The sequence below is a fragment of the Peromyscus eremicus genome, chromosome 6, assembly GCF_949786415.1.
Source record: "Peromyscus eremicus chromosome 6, PerEre_H2_v1, whole genome shotgun sequence".
In the NCBI taxonomy this organism is placed as follows: Eukaryota; Metazoa; Chordata; class Mammalia; order Rodentia; family Cricetidae; genus Peromyscus; species Peromyscus eremicus.
In genome coordinates, this window is record NC_081421.1 from 116027618 (window position 1) to 116051396 (window position 23779).

Below are 23779 nucleotides of genomic sequence, written 5' to 3' on the forward strand. Positions count from 1 at the left end.
TGAGGAGAAAGGAAGTGACAACAACAGGTAGTTGCAGTGGATACAGCATTTTAAAGTAGTACTGAGGGAGAAATGAGCCTTCAGTAGATAGATGGGTAGGCAGGAGCATGTGCAAAAGAATGCATTTATGAAAGAACTCAGGATGCCAGGCATGATGGTACATGCCTATAATCCCTGTACTTGGGAGCCTGGCACAAGAGAAGTGGGAGTCTGAAGCTGGTTGTGCTACAGAGAGAAAATCTGAAGGAAGAAAGGAGTGGAGGGAAGGAAGACAGGAGAAAGAACAAGAAGGAGAGGGAGGGAAAAAGGGAAGAGAGTTTAGAGATGTGCAAGTAGCTGGCTATAAAGGGTGTGGAGGATGTATTGATAAAGACCTCACCTTGAAGAGGAGGCAATAGGATGAGGTGTCTAAAGACATCACTTCTGTATTTAGCTGACTTAGGTCTTGGTACTACCTCTGCTCCTCATTCGCTGGTTACTCAGTTGTTCTGTTTTCTGATGTGTGACATGGAAACATAGCACATAAAAGGAGCTCAGTATGGATGGTGAGCCATACTACTAAGAAGTTTATACTTCACCTCTGAATGAGAGCCCCGGATGACTAATAGTGTGATTGGTTCCAGTTTCTAAAAAAGAATGGCATTAGTGTGATGAACAGACTGATCTATTCCTGGCTTACAGAATGCTAGTTTCTACCCTTATCCTGGAACAGAGGAGAGCAGATCATCTCTCTGCTTCTTTTCATAATGGCATTAATCTCTTTAGAGAGTCTACCCTTGTGACCTAATTACATCTCAAAAGCCCCATTGCAGGCTAAAAATTAGGACATTATTCAGAGGTTGAGGGATGCAGGCATTAAGCCATAATATGTGATTTACATTGAAAATAAAGAAGCACTTTGGCAATGTTTACAGGGATACAGTTTACAGATAGATGAAGGAAAAAATATATTAAAACAATGAAATTTCTAGTTTTTGTGATTAGGTGGTGCTAATAGAAATAACTTAGGATGGGGTTAGAGCGATGGCTTAGAGGTTAAGAGCACTGGCTACTCTTCCAGAGGACCCAGGTTCAATTCCCAGCACCCACATGGCAGCTCACAACTGTCTGTAACTCCTGTTCTAGGGGATCTGACACCCTGACACAGACATACATGCATATAAAACACCAATGTACATAAAATATAAATAGATGAATTATATATATTTAAAAAATAGCTTAGGCTGTATTAAGATTTTACATCACAATTTATTTAATTTGTTAAAATGAGCAAGCAGTTCCCTCCCCCGCAAAAATTAAATTTCCAGATTGTTCAGAATTGTGGGTCATACTTAAAAGCAAGAGTTTCTAAATATGGAAACAATTGTGAATCATGTGATCTTCACAACTGTCTGTAACTCCTGTTCTAGGGGATCTGACACCTTCACAACAATAGGCAATGGCAGAGGTTGGATCTTGGTTAATATCAAACCAAAAGCAAATTACCTATATATTGTGCTTTCTCTTCCTTTCATTTAGGGTCCCCAAGGACCAAGGGGTCAACCAGGACCTCCTGTGAGTTCATTTATGTTTATATCTGTTTGCCATTAATATTCAGTTGCCTGGTTTTGAGATATTTACCAACTGGGTTTTGGTTTGTTTCATTTTGTTTTTGATTATGTTACAGGGTCCACCTGGAGCACCTGGTCCAAGAGTAAGTTATCTTGGTTGGTTTCATTCTGTTTTGTCTCAGCATATCAACTCTGGGGTAGGAGGCTATGGGTGTGTGAGTGTGTTTGTGGGAGGGGGGTGTGAGTTGTATGTATGTGTGTCTGTGTGATATGTATATGTGTTGTATTCATGTATGTATGTGTGCTGTATGTGTGTATTATTGTATGTGCATGTGTATATGTTGTATGTGAATATTGTATGTGTGTTGTATGTATGTGTTGTGATGTGTGTGTGTGTGTGTGTGTGTGTGTGTGTGTGTGTGTGTGTAGGCCAAAGAAGGATGTCAACTCTCCTGTTTCTATCATCTATCTTATTCCTTTGAGACAGGTTCTCTCACTGGAACTAGGCTGGTAACCAGTGCGACCCTGTCACCACAGCTGGGGTTTGCAAGCTTGCTCAAGCATACCTGCATTTTAATGTGGGTACTGTGGCTAACTTAGGTCCTTATGCTTGACTGCCAAGTGCTCTTATCCACTGAGCTGTCTCTCCACCCCTGTCCTGTGAACTTTAAACTTTGAAAGGCTTCTGGTATACCATAGTTCTTTTTGCTAAGCCAGCTATGAGAACTCGAAATCCAAGCCTTATATTTCTAATCTAGAAAAGAGAGATTATAGTTCCTGTTTTTGGCTCGTTTTGAACATTAAACAGTAGGAAAGCCTCCAGCACAGAGGATGGTACATGGTAAGTACTCAATTTCTTCTTGGTTCTGGGACCTGGCTCTTTCTTTTAAATCTTATTTTTTTTTTTTGAACCAGAGTTCTCTTCTTAGGTTTTACATGAATCTTTGTCAGTTGCTAGTATGGAAAAGCCATCAGACGTCTCATGTGTTTGCTTTTGATCTAACTACCACAGCCTAAAACATGCTACGCTCATTTTAAAGAACATTTCTATTTATTTGGCTATTATCTTTAATATTCCAATATTCTAAGTTTAGTTTCTCTTCTTATCTACTGTCATATTCTAAGACTTCTTTGACCCCATGCTTCTTATTGGGAGTCTCCCTATATCCCCAATCTCAGCCATCCCTCATTCCATTGGTCTCCTGCTCACATACAGTGGCGAGTGATCACATTTCCTTCCCAGTTGACATCCACTAATGGCTCCAAGCAACGGTCAGCCTTAGCTTTCCAAGCCATAATTATTTGCACATGCTGTTCTTGTGTCGTTTAACTCAGGATAGTTCTGGGTGGCTGTCCACGGGACTCCCACTCGGCAGACTGGGAGCTCTGTACTTCCCTCAGTTTTGCTCTGCAGCTGGGACTGATTTTCCAGCAATGTGACGTGTCTTTCATTCACACCCTGCCTCTCTGTTCCTTTTGACCTCTATGTCCTTGCAATGCCTGGACTGTACGTTGTCTTTTGTCCTTGTCCGTTGCCTCCCACCTTATGACAGCTTTGAGAAATTGTAGCTGTCATCCTGAAACAAAATCAGTTCTGAAGAATCACAAAATGAATGGCAAACTAGAAAGCTGTAGAGAAAATTTTTGTATTTAAGTACCTAGTAAGGGGGCATATTCCCTAGTCTCAGCTGAAGATCTATGTGTTGCTACACAGCTGAAATGAAGTAGACACATGAAAATGTTCTTCTTTGAGAAAATAAATGTGGATATGAATAGATACTTTGAGGAGTTATTAAGAGGCTTAAACTAAAAAATACCTGTGCTTGATAAAGAAGAGGTGCTCCGTAGTGTTAGCCTGATTGGTTCCTTCTTTGCTTTCTTTCTCTTCCCTGTCTTCCTTATTCTTGTCAGATGTGAAAGCAAATTTCTTCACACAGTTTGTAGAGGCCAATGCAGGGACGTCAAAAAGTCTAGCGTTTGTGGAGCAGAAGTCTAAATGACAATGGTTACAGCCTCCTTGAGTCTTTGTAATCCCATCTCCTCATTGCATCCTGAGAAAGAATTGATAGCTCTCCCTTTTCATCCACGCTTACTTTTATGTTTATTTCCTGATCGAGCCTTTGATAAGCATTTATGTTTATTTCCTGATCGAGCCTTTGATAAGCATTTGTTGAATAGATGTGCCATGTACACACACACACACACACACACACACACACACACACACACACACACACTCATATGTCAGGTCTCTTGCATCCTCTAAGGAAAGGGTTTCACTTGGAGGAGATAAGAGGACGCAGTGAGAAGCAGATGCCCCAAGTAAGCACAGTGACATGTGCACATTCCTAAGGAAGCAAAAGATGACAAATTCAAGGTCAGCTGGGCAACATAGTGCGACCCTGTCTCAGAAACAAAACAAAGGATTAGAAGTCCTCTCAGTAATTATTCAGTAATTTTTACATCGTGACAAAGTTCACACAAAAATATAACTGACAAATGGTTTTGCAAGGCCATGTCATGCTCACTAGTAATGATGTGCTGAGGTTTTTGTAATGGTTGATTTTTATTGAGCTAAGAGTCATATAACATGAAATTTACCAGTTTTATCATTTTAGAACCTACAGCATTAGATTTGTAATGTACAGCCATCGCTGGTAATTTCAGAAAATTTTATCACCCTGGAAAAAAACCGTGCCCATTATATTAGTCATTCCTGCTCCTAATATGTATAGTGTGTGTGTGTGTGTGTGTGTGTGTGTGTGTGTGTGTGTGTGTAGGTATGTGGGATGTGTGCATGTAGTGTATACGTGTGTTCACACAGTCACTTCTGTGTGTGTGTGTGTGTGTGTGTGTGTGTGTGTGTGTGTAGGTATGTGGGATGTGTGCATGTAGTGTATACATGTGTTCACACAGTCACTTCTGTGTGTGTGTGTGTGTGTGTGTGTGTGTAGGTATGTGGGATGTGTGCATGTAGTGTATACATGTGTTCACACAGTCACTTCTGTGTGTGTGTGTGTGTGTGTGTGTAGGTATGTGGGATGTGTGCATGTAGTGTATACATGTGTTCACACAGTCACTTCTGTGTGTGTGTATGTGTGTGTGTGTGTGTAGGTATGTGGGATGTGTGCATGTAGTGTATACATGTGTTCACACAGTCACTTCTGTGTGTGTGTGTGTGTAGGTATGTGGGATGTGTGCACGTAGTGTATGTATGGGTTTACACAGTCACTTCTCTCTGTATATGTGTATATATGTGTAGCATTGGTGTGTGCGGTGTATGTTACTACTTCAGAGTGCAAATTGGATTCATTAATCAGTGGAAGATGAGACCAATTTAGTGAGCCTCTATCACACTCTTTTGTAATAAAACATATAGGAAGTAGATCTGGGGAAATGGCTCAGTGGTGACAGTGTGTACTGTGAAAGAAGAAGACCTGAGTTCAAATCCCCAGCCCCCATGTTAAAAAGCTAGACATGGATACCTGCACCTGTTACCCAGAATTGGAAGGGCAGAGATGTGCAGATCCTGGAAGCTCTCTGGGCAGGGAGCCGGCCTAGAAAAGATGTCAAGCCTCAGGTTCAGGGAGAGACCCTGTCTCAAAAGTAAGATTATTAGAGGAAGACTATCAACATCTTCCTCCTGCCCTCAATTGCACATCATATGTGTGTGTATGCACACACTACACACAGAGATGCTACACACACACACACACACACACACACACACACACACACACACTATACATATTAGGAGCAGGAATGACTAACATAATGGGCACGGTTTTTTTCCAGGGTGATAAAATTTTCTGAAATTACCAGCGATGGCTGTACATTACAAATCTAATGCTGTAGGTTCTAAAATGATAAAACTGGTAAATTTCATGTTATATGACTCTTAGCTCAATAAAAATCAACCATTACAAAAACCTCAGCACATCATTACTAGTGAGCATGACATGGCCTTGCAAAACCATTTGTCAGTTATATTTTTGTATGAACCTTGTCATGATGTAAAAATTTCTTGCTGTGGGGCAAGATGAAAGAAATTTAAGACACTCTAACCCAGCCTCCCCACCCCACCTCCATCGAAGGCCCACACAGTTAAGTCGACTCACAGTCCTACAGTACAGTGAAAAGCTAACACATCCAGAAAAGAAGTATGTGTTGATGATGATGTGAGTGCGAGGATCTGGTAAGGACTAGACCCAAGTGTCTGCCTGTGGCGTAATACTTAGAAAGCAATGAAGGAATTTACCCCAGGAAGCTAGGACAGCTGTTCACGTGCTAAAGGAGGAGCAGGATGGGAATGCAGGCATGGCTGTGGGTGCAGGTACATGTACATGTGTTTGGTGTGTGTGTGTGTGTGTCTGTGTGTGTGTGTGTGTGTGTGTGTGTGTGTGTGTGTGAATGTGTAGAAAATAATCAATAAAAGTCAGTAAATGTGACAAGGGATTTCAGCTGATTTCTCCTAGTTCATGGGTCAACTGTGAGTCCTGGAGAGGTGAGTGCAGAGTTGGCAGAGAGGTCCTGGCTTTGAGGCCAGAAGTGCTTCCACCAGAGAGGGTCAGGGTCAAGGCCTTAAACGGATTACTAGTCCTTCAATGTCAGCATCCACCCACCTTGAGACTTCAGAACTCCAAAAAGCAACAATCCCCAAAACCCTGAAGTGCCCAGGTTGGATCTGTGTGTCACTCACATGAACGCGGGAGAGAGCTGGGAGGATTATGTTCTGGCACAGTGTAATGAAATACATCTAGCTCCTGTCATTGAGACTGTGAGGTCACTCACTAGTTACCAGTCTGCTTCCCCTAGTTCTGTTTCCTACTGTATATGCTTGTCTGTAAAAAAAGGTTTAGGTGATTTTCACATGATAATCTCTCTCACCCTCTTTAACTAGACTACACGAGGAAGCCGCTTTGTTTTGTTTCATTCTGGATCCTGCCTCTGCATTTAATGAGTTTTCTACTCAGATGTGGGTGGTTTTACACCTATGTTTAAAACATTAAGTGATTTTCTTGTTATATTATGTTCTCTTAAACTAGAGTACACTTTTTTAAAAAAGTTGTTTTGTTGTTGTTGTTGTTGTTTTAATCCCTTAACTGAACTTAGAGCTTTTTCTGTCACTCTGTTTGGAAACACTGTCCCAGGCTCACCTTGAGCTCCTAATCCTGAGTACTGGGATTACAGTGTCTGCCGCCACGCCTAGCTCAGATGGACACTGAGCTGTTACCAAATGACTTCCCCCAAATCCTCTTAATTCAATCTGTCTGGGTCTACAAATGAGAAAAATAACAAAGTTAGCATTCTGAATTCCTAATCTGTGCCAAAGGGTAGACTGGGCTTTGGGAATAGTCTAGGGATTGTAGAAATATGAAGAATGCAAAGAAAAGTCATGAGAACTAAGTCCTGTGGAATGTCTTCATTTTCTAATGTCTGTTCCAAAAGGTAATTGCCTTTCTCATTGAACTGCCATGATTAAGACTGGGTGCTTTCACATTAATTAAGTACCAGCCTCTACTGGTCCTAATGAATTCTTCACTCACACATACTCAAAGAAGATGAACCAGTCATTTAGGAATATCTTGTCATTCTTTATTCAGTCTTCTGTTGATGAACATTTAAATTGTTTCCAATCTTTTGTAAATACGATTACTACAAATGTCTTGTCAATATACCTATCTTTTTAACACATGTAGACTAGCCTTAGGACCAATCCCCAAAGGTGAGATGGAATTAGCTTTCCTTCCATCACTCAATGTGACAAAGCACATAAGCTAAACAACTTGAAGGAGGAAAGGTTTATTTTGACTCAAAGTTTCCGAGGTTCTATGAGTAGCCACTTGGCTACGTTGCTTTGGGCCTATGACATCACAGGTCATCAGAGAGTAACAAAGTGAGAGTCAGAGACGTCCCAGAAGTCACACTCCTAATGACCTAGCTTCATTGTATGAGAGCCCATTCCTGAAGGTTCTACCCCATCCATCAGTGCCATAGACTGGGGACCACATCTTTCATATGTGGGCCTCTGGGAGACATTCCAAACACAAACTCTGCCGGATAACCAGCATACTTAGATGGTATTTTTCGTTTTGGTGCCACATATACAGCACGGCATTTGCCATTTTAAGTACATGTAAATGTACTTCGTGCATTAGTAGTATCTACAGTTTTGAAACCAGTGTCCCCACCCATTTCCAGAACCCTTCTCTTCTTCCCAAACTGAGACTGTGTCTACTAAACAATTAACTCCCAGTTTTCCTTCTCTCAAGCCCCTGGCAACCATCAAGTCTTAAGGAATTTGACTAATGTAGGTACTTTACATGAGTTAATCATGCACTAGCTGCTCTTCTGTGACTGAGTTACTCCCCTTAACATAACTTGACTCTTCACTGTTACAAGCATGTATCAGATTTAATTATGTTTAATCCTAACTAATATTCCATTAAATGTACACAACACTTTTGTTTATCCAGATGAATGCTTACATTGCACACATCTTTTAGACACTTTAAATAATAATACCATGAACACAGATATGTAAATATCTGAGCCCCAGTTTTCAACCCATCTGGGTGCATAGCTGTTAATGAAATTGTTGAATCACATAGCAATCCTGTATTTAAACTTTTGAGGAGGAGCTACAGTGGGTTCCATAACCCCTGCCCACTTCCCATTAAGCACTCCTTTTCTGGGTTTGGTTTGGTTTTTATTTTTAAGATTATAATATAATTATAACATTTCTCTCTTTCTTTTTCCTCCCTCCAAACTCTCCCATATACCCCTCCCCACGCTCCTTCATATTCATGGTCTCTTTTTACACTAGTTATTACTGCATGCATATAGGTGTACACACACACACACACACACACACACACACATACACACACACACACACATTCCTAAATAAAACATGTTCTGTTCATATAATGCTACTTGTGCGTTTGTTTTCAGGGTTGACCATTTAGCACTACACAGCCTGTTGCTAGTTCTTCCCCAGGAAAAGGCACCTCTCCCAATCTCAGCTTTCCTCAGTTGTCTGTAGTTCTTTGTGTAGAGTTGAGACCTCGTGGACTCTTCTCCATCCAGTTTGGCGTGTTCCTTGGTGTCATCCTTGTTCAGCTCGTGTTTGGGAAGTCATGATGGTGAGACCTTATGGGTTTGGCTTCTGATCCGGCTAGAAAGCACAGTTTCGCAGCCAACTCCCTGAGCCTCTGGCTCTTACAATTTTTCTGTTACCTCATCTGCAATGTCCCCAGACTTAAGACCTGCTCAACAAGAAGGAGACCATGCCTAGCATGGGAAATCTAGAGAGCTACTCAGTGCTAGTCAAGTCATCAATATTGGAGGAGACTGTACATTTACTAAGCCAGCATAACCCTAACAACAACCTACAAACATTTGTCCTTATACCCAAGTTAAGTGTACTCTTCAACCCTCATCAAAAGAACCACCCTTTGCAACAGATGGAGATCGCTACAGAAAACCACAACCAATCAAAATGCAGGATTGTGGAGCCTAATCCCAGTGGTTTGGCATTGTGAGACAGGATCTTGCTAAGTAACCCAGGATGACCTAAAATCACGGTGTAGCCTAGGCTGACCTTAAACTCTCAGTTGCTCAATCCTCCTCCTCTTCATCCTTCAAAATACTGGGACTGTAAGCATGCATCACTACACCCAGCAAAAGTGTCCTCTCTACTTTTGGAGTGGGTGAGGCAATATTTTGGACTGAATCGAAGGCCTCAAATGCTACCATGTCCAACTCTTCATGTATGTGAGGTTGCCTGAAGAGGCTAGAAGAGGGTGCCACATCCCTTGGATCTGGAGTTACAGATGGTTGTAAGCCACTTGATATAGGTGCTGGGAACTGAACTCTGGTCCTCTGTGAGAGCCACAAAGACTCTTAACCACTGAGCCAACCCTCTAGTTCCTCATTAGATTTTTTCTATGCAAGTCAGACTAGTGTTAAAGTATGTCAGTTTTTGTTTATCTGAAAATGTCTTAATTTTCCTTTGTGTTTGAACAGTTCACCTGTCTTTCCACACCCTGCCACACTACCTTCTCACTTCTATGGGTTTTAAACAAAGTCATCTATTACTCTGAGTGTCGCTGGGCTGATTAACCTCTCCTAGCTCTGACTTTCACATTCTATTTTTGTCTATAGTGTTGAACATTCTGTTTGTTTTCTTTGTTCTAGTTTGTTTGGGATACTGTCTTCCTAGATGGCCGAGGTTTCCTATAACTCACTATGTAGCCCAGGCTATGCTAAAATTCATGATCCTGTTGCCCCAACTTTCCAACATTTTACTCCTTAAGAGTGAGGGAAGATCACGGGGTTCTTAAATGTGTATATTAATGTTTCTCATCAAATTTGGCATGGTTATAGCCATTATTTCAAATATTAGGCCCCCTTTTTTCTTCCTTTTTATTCCCATTACATCTATGGTTGCTTGGCACTGTCCATCAAGACATTAAATTTGTGTTTATTCAGCTTCACTCTTTTTTCCTTTCTACTCAGACTAGATCATCTTCAGAGTCAATGGTGCTTTCTTTTCATCACTAAATCTATCCATTGGGTCTGTACAGTAAGTCTTTATTTCAGCTATGCTCCTCAGCTCCAGAGTTTCTGTGTGGGCCTGTTCGATGTAATTTCTGTCTCCGATTTGAAATTTTTATTTAATAAAATGTGTTCACCATTCTTTAGACTTATAAAAACAGGTCCTTTTAATTCTTCAAACATTGCTAAATCAATGTCCTTGTCTTACACAGTCTGAGATTTCTCACAGGCAGTTCCTTCTTTAATTTTATTTAGGAGTGGCACAGGTGTCAGTCTGCACTGGCAGAGGTCAGAGAACAACTTGCTAAACCAGTTCTCTCCCTCCACCATGTGGGCCCTGGGTATTGAACTCAGTCGTCATGCTTAGGAGCAGACAACTTTACTCCTGAGCCATCTTGCTGACCCCTCAGAGAGTTTCTATTGACTGTTTGTTTTCTTGTCTGGTGCCCACACTAACCTATTTCTTGCATGTCTTGTAATAGTCATCTTTTGGAATTCACAGGGGAAACTGGTCAAAGACTCCCTTTAATACTCAAATACACAAATGCTTGAGTTCCTTATGTAAATTGGCATATAATGTACATATAACCTACAACCTTAAATCATCTGAAAATGCTCCTGTAACCTTTAAGTTATCTTGAAATTACTTATAAAATACAACATAATAGAACTATTTATTACACTATATTATTTAGGTAAGAATAACAAGAAAAAGTCTGTATGTGTCCAGTACAGATGAAATTTTTTATACTTTTGATCATGTTTGTTTGAACTTGAAGATATAGAATCCCCAGATATACAGAACCAAGTGTTTTATTATTGAAAAGAAAATGTTTTGCATAGTACAATGTCACATCCCTAGAAATCATATTCTTGCCCTCAACCTGAACTATTTTTGTTGCTTTTCATTGTTGTTGGTTGACATTTCTGAATCATGTAATCTCTACATTCTTTGCTATGTGTGAACATTGAAGTCACTGTTCAGCTTAGTGCTTAGCTAATTTCTGTAAGAGGTTTCCTACTAGATTTTCTTAGACACCAAGGAAGATAAGGCTACCATTTTGCTAATAGGATCTGTGGGTAATTGTGGTACTATTTCAGTGCTCAGCCAGGCAGTTGACAATTACACCTTAATCTTCACTGTTGTCACAGAGCCTCCAGATCAGCCAGAGCTAACAGCTTAGCATCTCTCGGGACTCTGAGCACATATATAGTGCTAACATTGCATGGAGTTTCAGATTCTGGAATATGGTCACAACTTTTGAAAGTCTCTAAGACATCACATTCTCTAGCTTTTCTTGGAAACTTTTGGTTATCCCAGTAGTTGCTTCATTCTTTACTGTTTTAGACAAAGTTAAAACATTCACTGCATATACTGTTGGGAAATGCTCCCATGGATACCCTTGTGTTGCAGTGGATGACTGCTGGATTGGGTAAAATAAAGATAGTCTTAGATGTCTTCCAGGAAACCCCTAGAAAGGCCAAATAATGACGATGTCCAGGAAGTAAAACTCTGAAGTAGCGTCGGTCCTGTTCTGTTCCTTCTGTGTCTATCAAATTTTGTAGGCTGTTGACTTTGTCCAAACTCAAAATTGTAATAAATTTAGCTTAAAAGCCCTTTGCCTCTTATTTGTAATTCTAAAAATGGACAGTGCCTAGCTGTATGAAATAGAATGGCTGTTCTGATGGTCTCAGTCAAAACAATATTAGAAATAGTAAAAGGAAACAACAAATCCATTGACTATAGAAACAAATGTGAGCTTTTACGTTTCATCATTAACCTAAACATTAAAGATGTGTAAAAGCATAAGGCAACAACATACTTATGAGTTTTTGTTTGTTTTGTAAAAACAATACATAAGAATATTTTGGTGATTTTATTATATAATCGATGTATTATTATTTTAAGCAATTAATAAGTCATTTTAAATCTTATGTTCATATCTCTACTTTGGCAAATACCAACAGTTATAACTCATACTAGCAAGTCTTTTAAGATATTCAATTATACTTTTGGTTGGTTTGTTTTTGTGTTTTATGGTGTTGAAGATGGAACCCATGGCCTAATGTATGCTTGGAGAGTGTTTTACTCCTGAATTACAGCCCCAGTCCCACTCAGTCATATTAAAAGTCCAAGAGCCTTCTAATTCTAAAGAGCTTGAGAGCCACTGTGGTAGGTCTTCTAACTAATACTTTTAATCACACACCAGGAGCCAGAATGGTGCCATGAGCCAATAATCCCAGTAATGGGGATTGCTGAGGCAGGAGGATAGTGAGTTCAAAGACATCCTGAGTTACATAGCAAGACTGTGTCTCAAACTATAGGATTGGTTAATCTGCAGAAAAAGTTCTTAGTCTAACCTTTCCTGCTTCTTGAACAGGTTGTATCTCATGGACTTTATCTAGACTTGTTATTTATGCTTGGGAAGCTCTTCTCCCTTTCCCTAGCCATTCTCCTCTTCTTTATTTCCACTCAGATATCACTACCACCAGAAAATGTTCCCTCACCGATGTCTTGCATTCCCCAGTTTTGGCTCACTGATTTCTCTCATAGCCCCATGCACTTTTCCTCCATTGCACATATAACAGTATATAATCGTGTGGTTTTAGATCAGGTGATCTATGCTTGTTCCCCCTTTAACATTAACCTCCAATGGAACAATTTTCTTCCTTGCTTACCATTCTTTCCTCAAAATTTATCATAGTGTTTGGAAATACATGTATGCAGAATGAGTGAATCCTTTTCCAATATGAAAACCACATGTGCAGACAAGGGAGAAAAGTGTTCTTTATTGATTGTTCCATCATCTTAAATGGCTTTTCCAATTACCAGCCATGACTTGAGAATGAGCTGTTGATAAGCAGCTTTTATCCTATGGGCCTGCAAATAAGGTATCCCAGTATCATAATCTTTCTGAGACAAATCAGATGGCTTACCTCACTTACAGATGTGATTTCCAGAGCCTTCCCGCAGCTCAGGCTTCTTCATTTCCAAGACTTTTTTTAATTATAAAAAGACTATTACAAATGGTTATCCTGAGTTTTTCTCTTAAAATATCTTTTTATTAAATGCAGGAGCAGATTGAGTTTGTCTGTTATTTCTTTTGGGACTAATGGTACATTTTCCAACTTCAGAAATTGTTTTTAAGACCACAAAAGTATCAGATTGGGCTCTTGCGGTGACTACCTCGGAACAGCAGTATTTTATTCTACTTTCCTTCCAAGAATGGAACTGTTAAAAATTACTACAGTTATTTATTCTTCAGTGTGCAATTTATTACATGGGGGGGTTGTGTTTCATTCTTCTTCCATTTGAGAAATGATGTACGCACACTTCCATGCAGCAGGACAAACAGTCCTGTTAGTAAGCTGTAGACTAGGTCCTGTTTGAAGGAGACCTGTGGGATCAGGATGAAGGCTGCATGTTGTCTTTCGTATAAAATAGCTAGCCATTATTTGCAAGATCTGTCATCATAAGAGTTGCAGATTCCATTCAGATCAATCTAGCAGACGTTAACAGCAAGGTCCCAGAACATACTGAACACAGAGTTCTTCAGAACACTGTCTTGATCTTATTGCAATCTCAAATGGTTTTGTTTTACACAGAGACTAATGGATATCAATGCTGCTATTCAGTCCCTGATTGCATCAAATTCTGCCCTGCAGATGGAGGTAATATATCTGTCTCTATTTATATTGGCAGTTTATTGAAAGTCAAAATGTGGCATTATCTCAAAGGTTGTATTTAAAACAGAAAATCTGAAACTGTTTTCAAGTATAATAAAACAGAAATACATGCACAGGATGTTTCACAAGAAAAATATTTAAAGCAAAACATTTAGGGCTTTTAAAGGACTTATTTTTTAAGAGCTTCTGTACTGTTGGGAAGATAGTAAAGTAAAATTAACCATATTTCTTAAAGTAGGACTTGTCATGATCACTCATTTCATTTAATCTCAGAAAGAAAGAAAAAGAAGCATGTACTCCCCCTTTGTTGAATCTGGTCAATCATCTATGTATATACATAGCAAGTGTATGTGTATGTCCAGGATAACACATAGAAAAGAAAACTCAAAAAGCTAAACATCGAGGTCTGAGGAAAACTCCATGTAGATGGTGGACATGAGTTATGAATGAGAATAGAAAGCTAGTTGTTTTTCTAGTTCTCACCCTGTCATGGGTTTTTCATTTTGGGTGTTAGATAAGTACATAAAAATGTATTTGATAGTAAAAGTGTATGATCCATTGTGAAGCTCCACAGCCTCAGGATGGCGATTCTGGCTGTGCAGAAGATCATTAAGTTAAATAGTCTTTGGTTCTGATTAATTTCAGTGTATGATTTTTGCAAGTTTTACAATAAAGTTTAAAATAAAATTTTAAACTGATTATTTTATATGGAGTTTTAAAAGCATGGTGCAGTAGGCATAATAATCCTTAAGTCTCCTGTCAACTTACAAACTAAACTCTGACCTCCTATTGGGATCCAGGATTAGTAAGCAGATATCCATGCTTAGATATAAAGATATATACTTTCTACCCTATTCTCAGCTCCCTAAAAGCAATTAGGATCACAGTCTTATTCTGCCTTGTCCAGATTGTTATTGGGGTTTTCTTGCTTATATGATTCTTGTGATGACTTGGCAGAGTTACCAGAATACTGAAGTGACTTTAATCAACCCCAGTGCAGAAATATTCAAAACCCTGACCTACCTTAGCAGTTTACTGAGCAGCATCAAGAATCCTCTGGGCACAAGAGATAACCCAGCACGGATCTGCAAGGATTTGCTCAGCTGTGAGTACAAGGTTTCAGATGGTAAGTCCTTCTCATGTCTAATTTCTTCATTTCAGAACATTTGAGATCTGCAATGTGTTTACTTCCGATCTCAGTCACTTCGATAAAACATCAGCAAAAGCCATTATAATGTCATCAAACTGAAATAGTCTTTGAGGAGGATATACTTCTGAAATCACATCAGTCCTGTGTCCTTTGTTTATACTTTGTATTTGCAAGGTAGCACATGATATAGGGAAGGCTGACCTTAGGGGTGACAGACAGGAACACATCTTAGTCCTTGGTAATTCAGAGCCATCAAAGTTGACAACACTTTTAAAAAAAATCAAAAATTCTCTTCTACAGCACTCCCTAACAATGTGGTTTAATAGAATTTAAATGTGCCCCAACTAGAATTAGCAAACATCAAAACAGAATTTCTCATCCTGTTCAAGTACATTGGTCAGGAATATAAAAGTAGGTTTAGAGGAAATCATTAAGGAAATGTTTTAAACCCAGAGGATCAATCACCACTTAAGGAAGAGAAAAACACTAACTGCCAAAAAATTGTGTCATTTTGTTTTTGTTTTTAGTCTATAATCACCTGTATAGTTGATAGTATGTCTTTTTGCTTTGCTAAAAACTTAATTCTCCGAACATATTAAGTTAAGGTGAGTCTGGTCAGCCCAGTTTTGCTTTCTACAGATTAGTCAGGAAAATGACTCTTATTTAGGATTGGATTTTGTAAGACAAATACAATGAAGAGATGGGGCAAGGGAACTAAGAGCTTGTCTGAGTGATGTCCTTCAATGGAGGGGAGAACTCTGGACTTAAGACTGCAGGAGGGGCATGAGGACATCGAGAACTGATGACGTCAATGGGAAGTCGGTCCTGATGGAATCAAAGAAACTATTGATTAAAGATACTAGAAGATGTAAGCAGGAAAAAGCAAAGGGATGGAATTGTTGAGAAGGTAGGGTTGTAGGTAGTACAGGTTAGGGTTTACAGCCTTGGGAGTTAATGGTTGGAGTAGAGGAAATTGGAGTGTCAGGAGCAGAGGGGCCAAGGCATTAGGAGTAGTGTTCATGTGGGTTTTTTAAAAAAAATACCAACAATGAGTTTATACATAAATTTTTCTGAAAGTAATAACAAGACAGAAATTTAAATATTCAAATATTTTCAGTAGTTGCCCTGGGAAATGATAACAGATGATATAACATGATGGTAATCATTGCAACATAGAATGTTTCAAGGGAGAACATTTTTAAGGAAAATGATCTGGAGGAAGCAGCAGAAGAGACATCTTTCCACACCCAACTCTATGAGGCCAGGGCAGAACTTGAATGAAAGAACCAGAGAGAGAAGCAATGCCCTCGGAGCAGAGCTGATTTTGAATTAGAACCCTTTGGCTCACAAAGATATAAGGCTCATAAAACAGATTTAAGATAAACTATGTCTCATATTACCGTGAATCTCCTGCCAGATACCCATTGTGAAACACGGTTCCTGAATTCAAAGCATGCCACCACACAGACTATGAAAGCTTGAGGGGACAACTTTCATCTATACAAAAATATCTCACACAGCAATAGGAAAAAATTTCTTGAAATCGAAGAGATGATGGATGAGGGTGTGTATTTACTCCCTTGGATAAGACTGGAAGTCTGTATGGGATTCCGGTGAGAAATCAGCTATGATTTCTACAAATGTATAAAATATTGAGGATTCTGAAAGAGTCTGATGAAGGCAAAAGTCCTTCACTCTTTCCTTCTTTGTCAAGAAATGAGCAGTTCTCCAAACATGGTCCCTGGATGACAATTAGATTTTATTCGAAATGCTGATTCTCAAGCTGCTCCCAGGACTTCATGACCAACAGCTCTGGGTGGAGCCCACTAAGATGGGCTATGCTCACTGCAGTTTTAAAGTCACCCTCGCTGAGTACAGTCCTTGCCTTTGAACCCAGTTCAGCAAATATGTGTCTTGTGGGCATGTTAGAATGGTGGAGGGACAAGATTGAAGGGTGTTGGAAGGCAGGGGAAACTCAGAATGAGCTAGAGGACTCTCTAAGATAGAAAGGAACATAATCTCAGCCTGTGGAGCTAGAGGACTCTCTAAGGTAGAAAGGAACATAATCTCAGCCTGTGGTAGGAAGTGACACTTGATAAAAATTATCTGACAGCCTTGTTTTCTTAACACAATAAAGCTGAAGCACATGATTCCAAAGCTCCTGTTCCTGTTTTTGGAATCAGATGCTGTTTGAATACTCTGTCATTGTGGAATCAGGAGGCTAGCACATGCCTTTCAGCTGAGCATTTCCTAAACAACCATTTTATTCTCTGCTCTCACTTTAGCTATAGATTGGCTGGCAGGAACAAGGTATAGAGACTTCAGTCCTGCCCACTTACAGCTCTGAATGGAAAAACGCAAACATAGTCACTGTTTAATTACGTGTTTCTCTTTCTGAGAATAAAATAGAATTTTTTGGTTTTTAATTTTACGGTTTTTGTCTGCATGTGTGCATGTGCACCACAGGTGGGCAGCAGAGCCTGCGGAGGCCAGAAGAGAGCACTGAATCTTCTGGAATAACAAGACAGTTGTGAGCTGCCATATAGAAGCTAGGAATAAAATCCATGTCCTCTGTAGGAACAGCAAGTGCTCTTAACCTCAGAGCCATCTCTCCAGCCCAATTTTATTATTTTTACTCATCAGTATTATTTTCTTCAGCTAGGTTGAAATCATTTCTATTGAAATGAAATCTCTATAAATAATTTAGAACAGAAATATACATAACTACAACTTTAATACTAATTGTGTAACTTCAGATAATTCTCTTCTAGTTGACCTTTTCCTTTTTAATTTTTTTTACGTTCATTTATTTTGTGGGTACACACATACCGCAGTGAGAATGCAGAGATCATAGGGCAACTTGCACAAGTCAGTTCTCTCCTTCCACCATGGGAGTCCCAGGGACCAAAATCAGGTCATGAAGCTTAGTGGTAAGCACCTCTGCCCACTGAGTCATCTCACAGGAAGGCCTTAACTGACACCTACTTATCCATAATCCAAAGCAGTGAACTCAGTCTATCTATCATTTTGATTAAAATTATGAAATGCTTTTTATATTGATAGGCTCTTGAAAATACAGTTCTGGGTAACAATTTTACATGCTTGTAGCTTTCTTTCATTCACTCACTAAGCATAGGTGTTTACAATCAGCTATGTATTTTAACAGATAAAATTGTGTTATGTCAACATGTATTGACATAAAAACCATAGCTTTTATCTTAATGGGAATAAGAAACAGTTTCTTTTAGGGACATTTTGAGCAACTATGGCTCAGAAACATGGATTTAGGTTACCCCAAATTCCATGTTCCAATGTGGAAGTGGTTTTATGAAGTACAGAACACAGAAAGATATAAATCAAGGCAAGTTTAAAATACACTGGTAGGTATGCTATGGGATGTTCTGTATGGCAACTGTGTTGCTCTGATTGGTTGGTAAATAAAACACTGATTGGCCAGTAGTCAGGCAGGAGGAAGTATAGGCGGGACAAGGAGGATAATAAAGCTGGGAAGCGGAAGGCTGAGTCAAAGAGACACTGCCAGCCGCCACGATGACAAACAGCATGTGAAGATGCTGGTAAGCCACGAGCCACATGGCAAGGTATAGATTAATAGAAATGGATTAATTTAAGCTATAAGAACAGTTAGCAAGAAGCCTGATACGGCCATACAGTTTGTAAACAATATTCTCTGTGTTTACTTGGTTGGGTCTGAGGCTGTGGGACTGGCGGGTGAGAGAGATTTGTCCTGACTGTGGGCCAGGCAGGAAAACTCTAGCTACATAGGTACAATCACAGCGGCGGTTATGGTGAGATGGGTGAAGCTTTCATATAGGCCCAGGATGCTATCTGATGACATTCTTAGCTTTTGAAACAATGGAAGCTAATGGTCTGCTAAATCAGTAGATTCTAAAAGGTTTCTATCTGTTAGTCACAAGATGGTAGTCCAGAAACAGATGTGAGCAAGCAATCACTGTTCTAGGGGACCCTAGAACTAGCCCAAGACTAGGTAATTAGCCTCTGGGCCTACAACATTCCAGTCTCTCCCCAGTACTGAACTTCTCATCAGCTAATTAGTCTCTGCCAACACAGATTGTTTTCAGGAGTTGTCATTCTTAGCCATCACAATATATAAGTCCATGCCATTTTTGTATAAGGTTGAAATAACCTTGTGTTTTTGTTATAAATTAACAGGAAAATACTGGATTGATCCAAATCTTGGGTGCTCTTCAGATGCCTTTGAGGTTTTCTGCAATTTTAGTGCTGGTGGCCAAACATGTTTATCTCCTGTTTCTGTGACAAAGGTGTGTACTGAATTTTAGGACATGTGCTTGTGTATTGTAGAGTATTCATAAACAAGGATTTTAAAAAAACTCTGTCATATAATTGTGGGTTTTTAAGAATAAAATTAAAATGTGCCCTTTACCCTTCATTCTCTATCATATATGAGAAATATTTTCATTATCAAAAATATTTTTTTTTTGGTTTTTCGAGACAGGGTTTCTCTGTGTAGCTTTGCGCCTTTCCTGGAACTCACTTGGTAGTCCAGGCTGGCCTCGAACTCACAGAGATCCGCCTGGCTCTGCCTCCCGAGTGCTGGGATTAAAGGCATGCGCCACCACCGCCCGGCTGTCAAAAATATTTTTAAAGATTTATTTTTGTTATATGTAAGAAGTGTTTGCCTGCGTATATGTGTGTACAATATGTACATGCCTGGTCCCTGGAGAAGTCAAGGAGGACATCAGATTCCTTGGAACTGGAGTTATGAATGGTTGTGAGCCACCTGGGTGCTGGGAATTGAACCCAGGTCCTCTGCAATAGCATCAGTTGCTCTTAACCACTGAGCCATCTCTCCAGTTCTCACTGTTAAAAAAAAAGTTAACTGCCATAAATCTTGAAAGTTTGACTGGGTGCCTTATGATTGATTCAGTGTGGTATATTCCATGGATCTTGTTTCTTTCATTCCCTAAAGCTTGCGCAGCATGGAGCTGTGTTTTCAATCCTGCACAGACCTTAGAAAACCTCTGATCAGCTGCACTGTTCTGATCAGCAATCCATTACCTACAGCTTTATTGAAAATTGCATCATCTTAAAAGAATTTTACTACAGAAGCTTGCTGGTTTGGGTGATTGACTTAGAACAACTTCCCACAAACATTCACTGAATATTATTTAAACATTTCGAGACTAATTCTGTAAACACACTATTTAGAATAAATGTAGATTAGTTTCATACAACAGTGACAGTTACAAGTATTTTAAAACCCCAAAGCCCAGTTCTATTTATAACATCTTGAAATAAAAATTGCACTTCTTTCTTTTTCTGATTAAACTGGCTTTGCCAATTTTCTCATTGGCAAAGAGCTGGCACTTGCCTATCATGTGTTCTGTCCATCTTAAGAAGGCTTAAAGGCACAGTGTACAGTTGGTTTCCATTGAGCTGCTCTCCTTCACGGAGCAGGGCTTTTTACTGTGTAATCTCAGTTGACATTCACCACTCTTCACCGTAACAGAGGAAGGAGGACTGCTCCATCCCTAGGGGACCCACGTACCTCTAAATGAAGAACATCCATGTCCTAATCCTCAATGCCCTGGGAGTTGCCTGAGGATTTTGTGGAAAAGAGATAAAAGAAGGGAAATTTTGAACAAACCAGATAGAAGCAGTAAGAACAATGTGCTAGTTTCTTTCATGACTAAATCAATTCTCCCATTGGTAGGTAATAGAAAGACCAAAAATCAGGAATGTTTGTGAAGAGCAGCTCCCTGGGGAATGAAAACCACAGGCTACTGACGGGCTTGCTCCACTCTGTGGCTGAGAGTGGATAATCACCTTTGTTGTTTTGTTTTGTGCTTTTAGTGTGAAAATTTATTAATGTTGAATAGTAAAACTAGTAATACCATAATCAAAACAATATTAATAGACACATTCCAAGAGAGTTACAGTCAAAATTTTGAAAAATAATTGTTTACTGCCTGATCAGGCTTCAACAATTAGAAAATTGTCATAATCTACCAAGTTAAGTCTCTTAGCAGACCCATGAAGTGGGTGTTATAACCCCAGTTTATCAACAAGGTAACCAAGGCTGAGGAAGGCTGATATTCTATACATACCTGACTCGATATGGAAATATGTGTTGACGATGATGATGGTGGTAGTAGTGGTGGTGTTGACAATGATGATGATGGTGGTGGTCTTGACAATGATGGTGGTGGTGGTGGTGGTGTTGACAATGATGGTGGTGGTGATGGTGGTGGTGGTGGTGGTGGTGGTGGTGGTGGTGGTGACAATGATGGTGGTGGTGGTGGTGGTGGTGGTGGTGGTAATGTTGATGGTGGTGGTGGTGGTGGTGGTGGTGGTAGTGGTGGTGGTGGTGTTGACAATGGTGGTGGTGGTGGTGGTAATGTTGATGACGATTATGATGATTATTATGCTGCTGCTGCTGCTGATGATGATGATGATGATGGTGATAGTGGTAGTGGTGTGTGGGACTACAGAAACATTTACTTCCCTTTCCAAATATAGGAATGTATAGTCAGACTTGCTAATTCCTGTTTTCCCTTATACTGTACATGCTATTAGTTAAGGCTGGTTCATGTATACATTCCCTTAGTAAACATTTCCTGCTGACTCAGTTTGCAACTACCTTAGGATTTGACCAAAAATTAAAATTACTCAACCAAATTATTTTTCCAAACTTGTAACATATCTTATGAAGTTCACACAAAAGTAATCTCAAATGAAGACTCTCATGAAAAACAGATTATAGCATTATGCCAAGAAAATAACAATTATTACTGTATTGCAAGTAACACTATAAAAATTATTTTATTAGACTATTATATGTAGCAGCCTAATGATATGTTGCAGCCAGTTCACATAGACTCAAAAAAACCTGTTGTCAACATCCTTTCTCAGTCCATGCCCACTGACAGCAGTGTTTCTACCCTTATAATCAGAATCAGAGATCACACATGTACAACATCATCACCACCACCACCACCACCACCACCACCACCACCACCACCAGGAACCAGTGAGTAAACCTTTGCCAGCATTCTACCTATTGGCACTTAAATTTCAGATTTCTCAGGCTGCTCTTCCTTGAAATTCCCTATATCACCATGTGTTATAATGTGACTCTTATTTCTATGACACCAGTTGGAGTTTGGAGTTGGCAAAGTGCAGATGAACTTTCTTCATTTGCTGAGCTCGGAAGCCACCCACATTATCACCGTTCACTGCCTAAGCACCCCAAGGTGGACTAGCACACAGGCAGATGGCCCAGGATTGCCGATTAGTTTCAAAGGATGGAATGGTCAGATTTTTGGAGAAAACACTCTACTTGAACCTAAAGTCCTCTCAGATGACTGCAAGGTAAGAGAATGGTGTAGACAGAAGTTTCTCTGATCGCACCCTGGCCCCCGAGGTCCAGACAAATCTCTCCAGATGTAAGACGAATCTTAAAAGGTCTTATTAATAATTAAAAAAAAACCAGAGCCACATATTGAGGTGAAAGCTGGAAGATCAGAGAAACAGAACAAGCCACAGCCAACCTCACCTTACCAACTCCTCAGCCTCTAGCGCGAGACTTCCTGTTTACTCACGCCTTACATACCTTTCTGTGCCCTGCCACCTTCCTTCCTTCCTAGTGCTGGGATTAAAGGCATGTGTGCCTCCCACTTGGTAGCAAAGGCATGAGATCTCAAGTGATGTGATTAAAGGTGTGTGCCACCACACCTGACCTCTATGTCTAATTTGGTGGCTGGCTCTGTTCTCTGACCCCCAGATAAATTTTATTGGGGTGCACATATAAAATATCACCACAGAATGGTACTTTTAGAAATGTGACTTAAAATGATGAGAATAGGACTTTCCTTGCAAACTGAAACTACAGAAGGGTGCTAAGTTTTAAGGTCCCTAGCATACCTACGTTTTCCATAAACAACCATTATCTATATCTACCTATCCAGAAATGTATATATTGTCAATTTTTGTTATGTTAATAGGTTATTCACGGATTTTTATTTTGTTTTGTTTTTTGAGACAGGGTTTCTCCATGTAGTCCTGGATATCCTAGAGCTTGCTATATAGCCCAGGTTGGCCTTGAACTCAGATATCCACCTGCCTCTGCCTCCCATGTGCCACTATGCCCAGCTTATTTATGGTCTTTTAATGTCTTTTTTAAAGACTTATTTTAAAAGATTTTTTTACATGTATGAATGTTTTGCCTACATGTATATATGTGCACCAGATGTGTACCAGATGCCATTTGAGGTCAGACACTGGATCACCTGAAACTGGAATTATAGATGGTTGTGAGTCCTGAATCCTCTGCAAGAAAATCAAATATTCTTGACCACTGAGCAATCTCTCCAACCCCTTATTTTTAATTGTGTGCATGTGTGCATATCTTTGTGTGTTGGTGTGTGCCACCTATGTACAAGTGCTCATGGAAGCTACAAGAGGTGTCAGAGCCCCTGGAGCTGGAGATAAAGGCAGTTGTGATCTGTCTAATGTGAGTGCTGGAGGCCAAACTCTATAAGAGTAGTATGTGCTCTTAATTGATGAATCAGCTCTCTTTATGTATTTTTATGTGTAAAACAGATGTTAACATATAGATGTTAGTCCTCAGGTGAGATAATTATATCTGGATAGATGAATGAGTGGATTGATAGCTCAACTCATCAATTGACTGATAGAGCATGTGCATAAATATATTTGTTTCATGGTTTTTGCTCTATATGTTATGCTACACAGAAGACAAGTCACAGAATTGTTACTTTATTTGGTTTTGCTAACTCTTACACAATTAAATATGAATACAACTGTAGACTGA

The 23779-nt window shown here is 39.6% G+C and overlaps 1 protein-coding gene across 1 annotated transcript in view; it reads left to right on the forward strand.

Moving 5' to 3' along the window:
- Col24a1 (collagen type XXIV alpha 1 chain) overlaps positions 1–23779 on the forward strand; it is a 293451-nt gene that overhangs the window by 240490 nt on the left and 29182 nt on the right. The window contains exons 54-59 of the mRNA XM_059266384.1: positions 1519–1554; positions 1667–1693; positions 13716–13781; positions 14754–14922; positions 19138–19247; positions 22102–22317. Of these exons, the coding sequence (XP_059122367.1) occupies positions 1519–1554; positions 1667–1693; positions 13716–13781; positions 14754–14922; positions 19138–19247; positions 22102–22317 (624 nt within the window). The remainder of the gene's footprint in view (positions 1–1518; positions 1555–1666; positions 1694–13715; positions 13782–14753; positions 14923–19137; positions 19248–22101; positions 22318–23779) is intronic.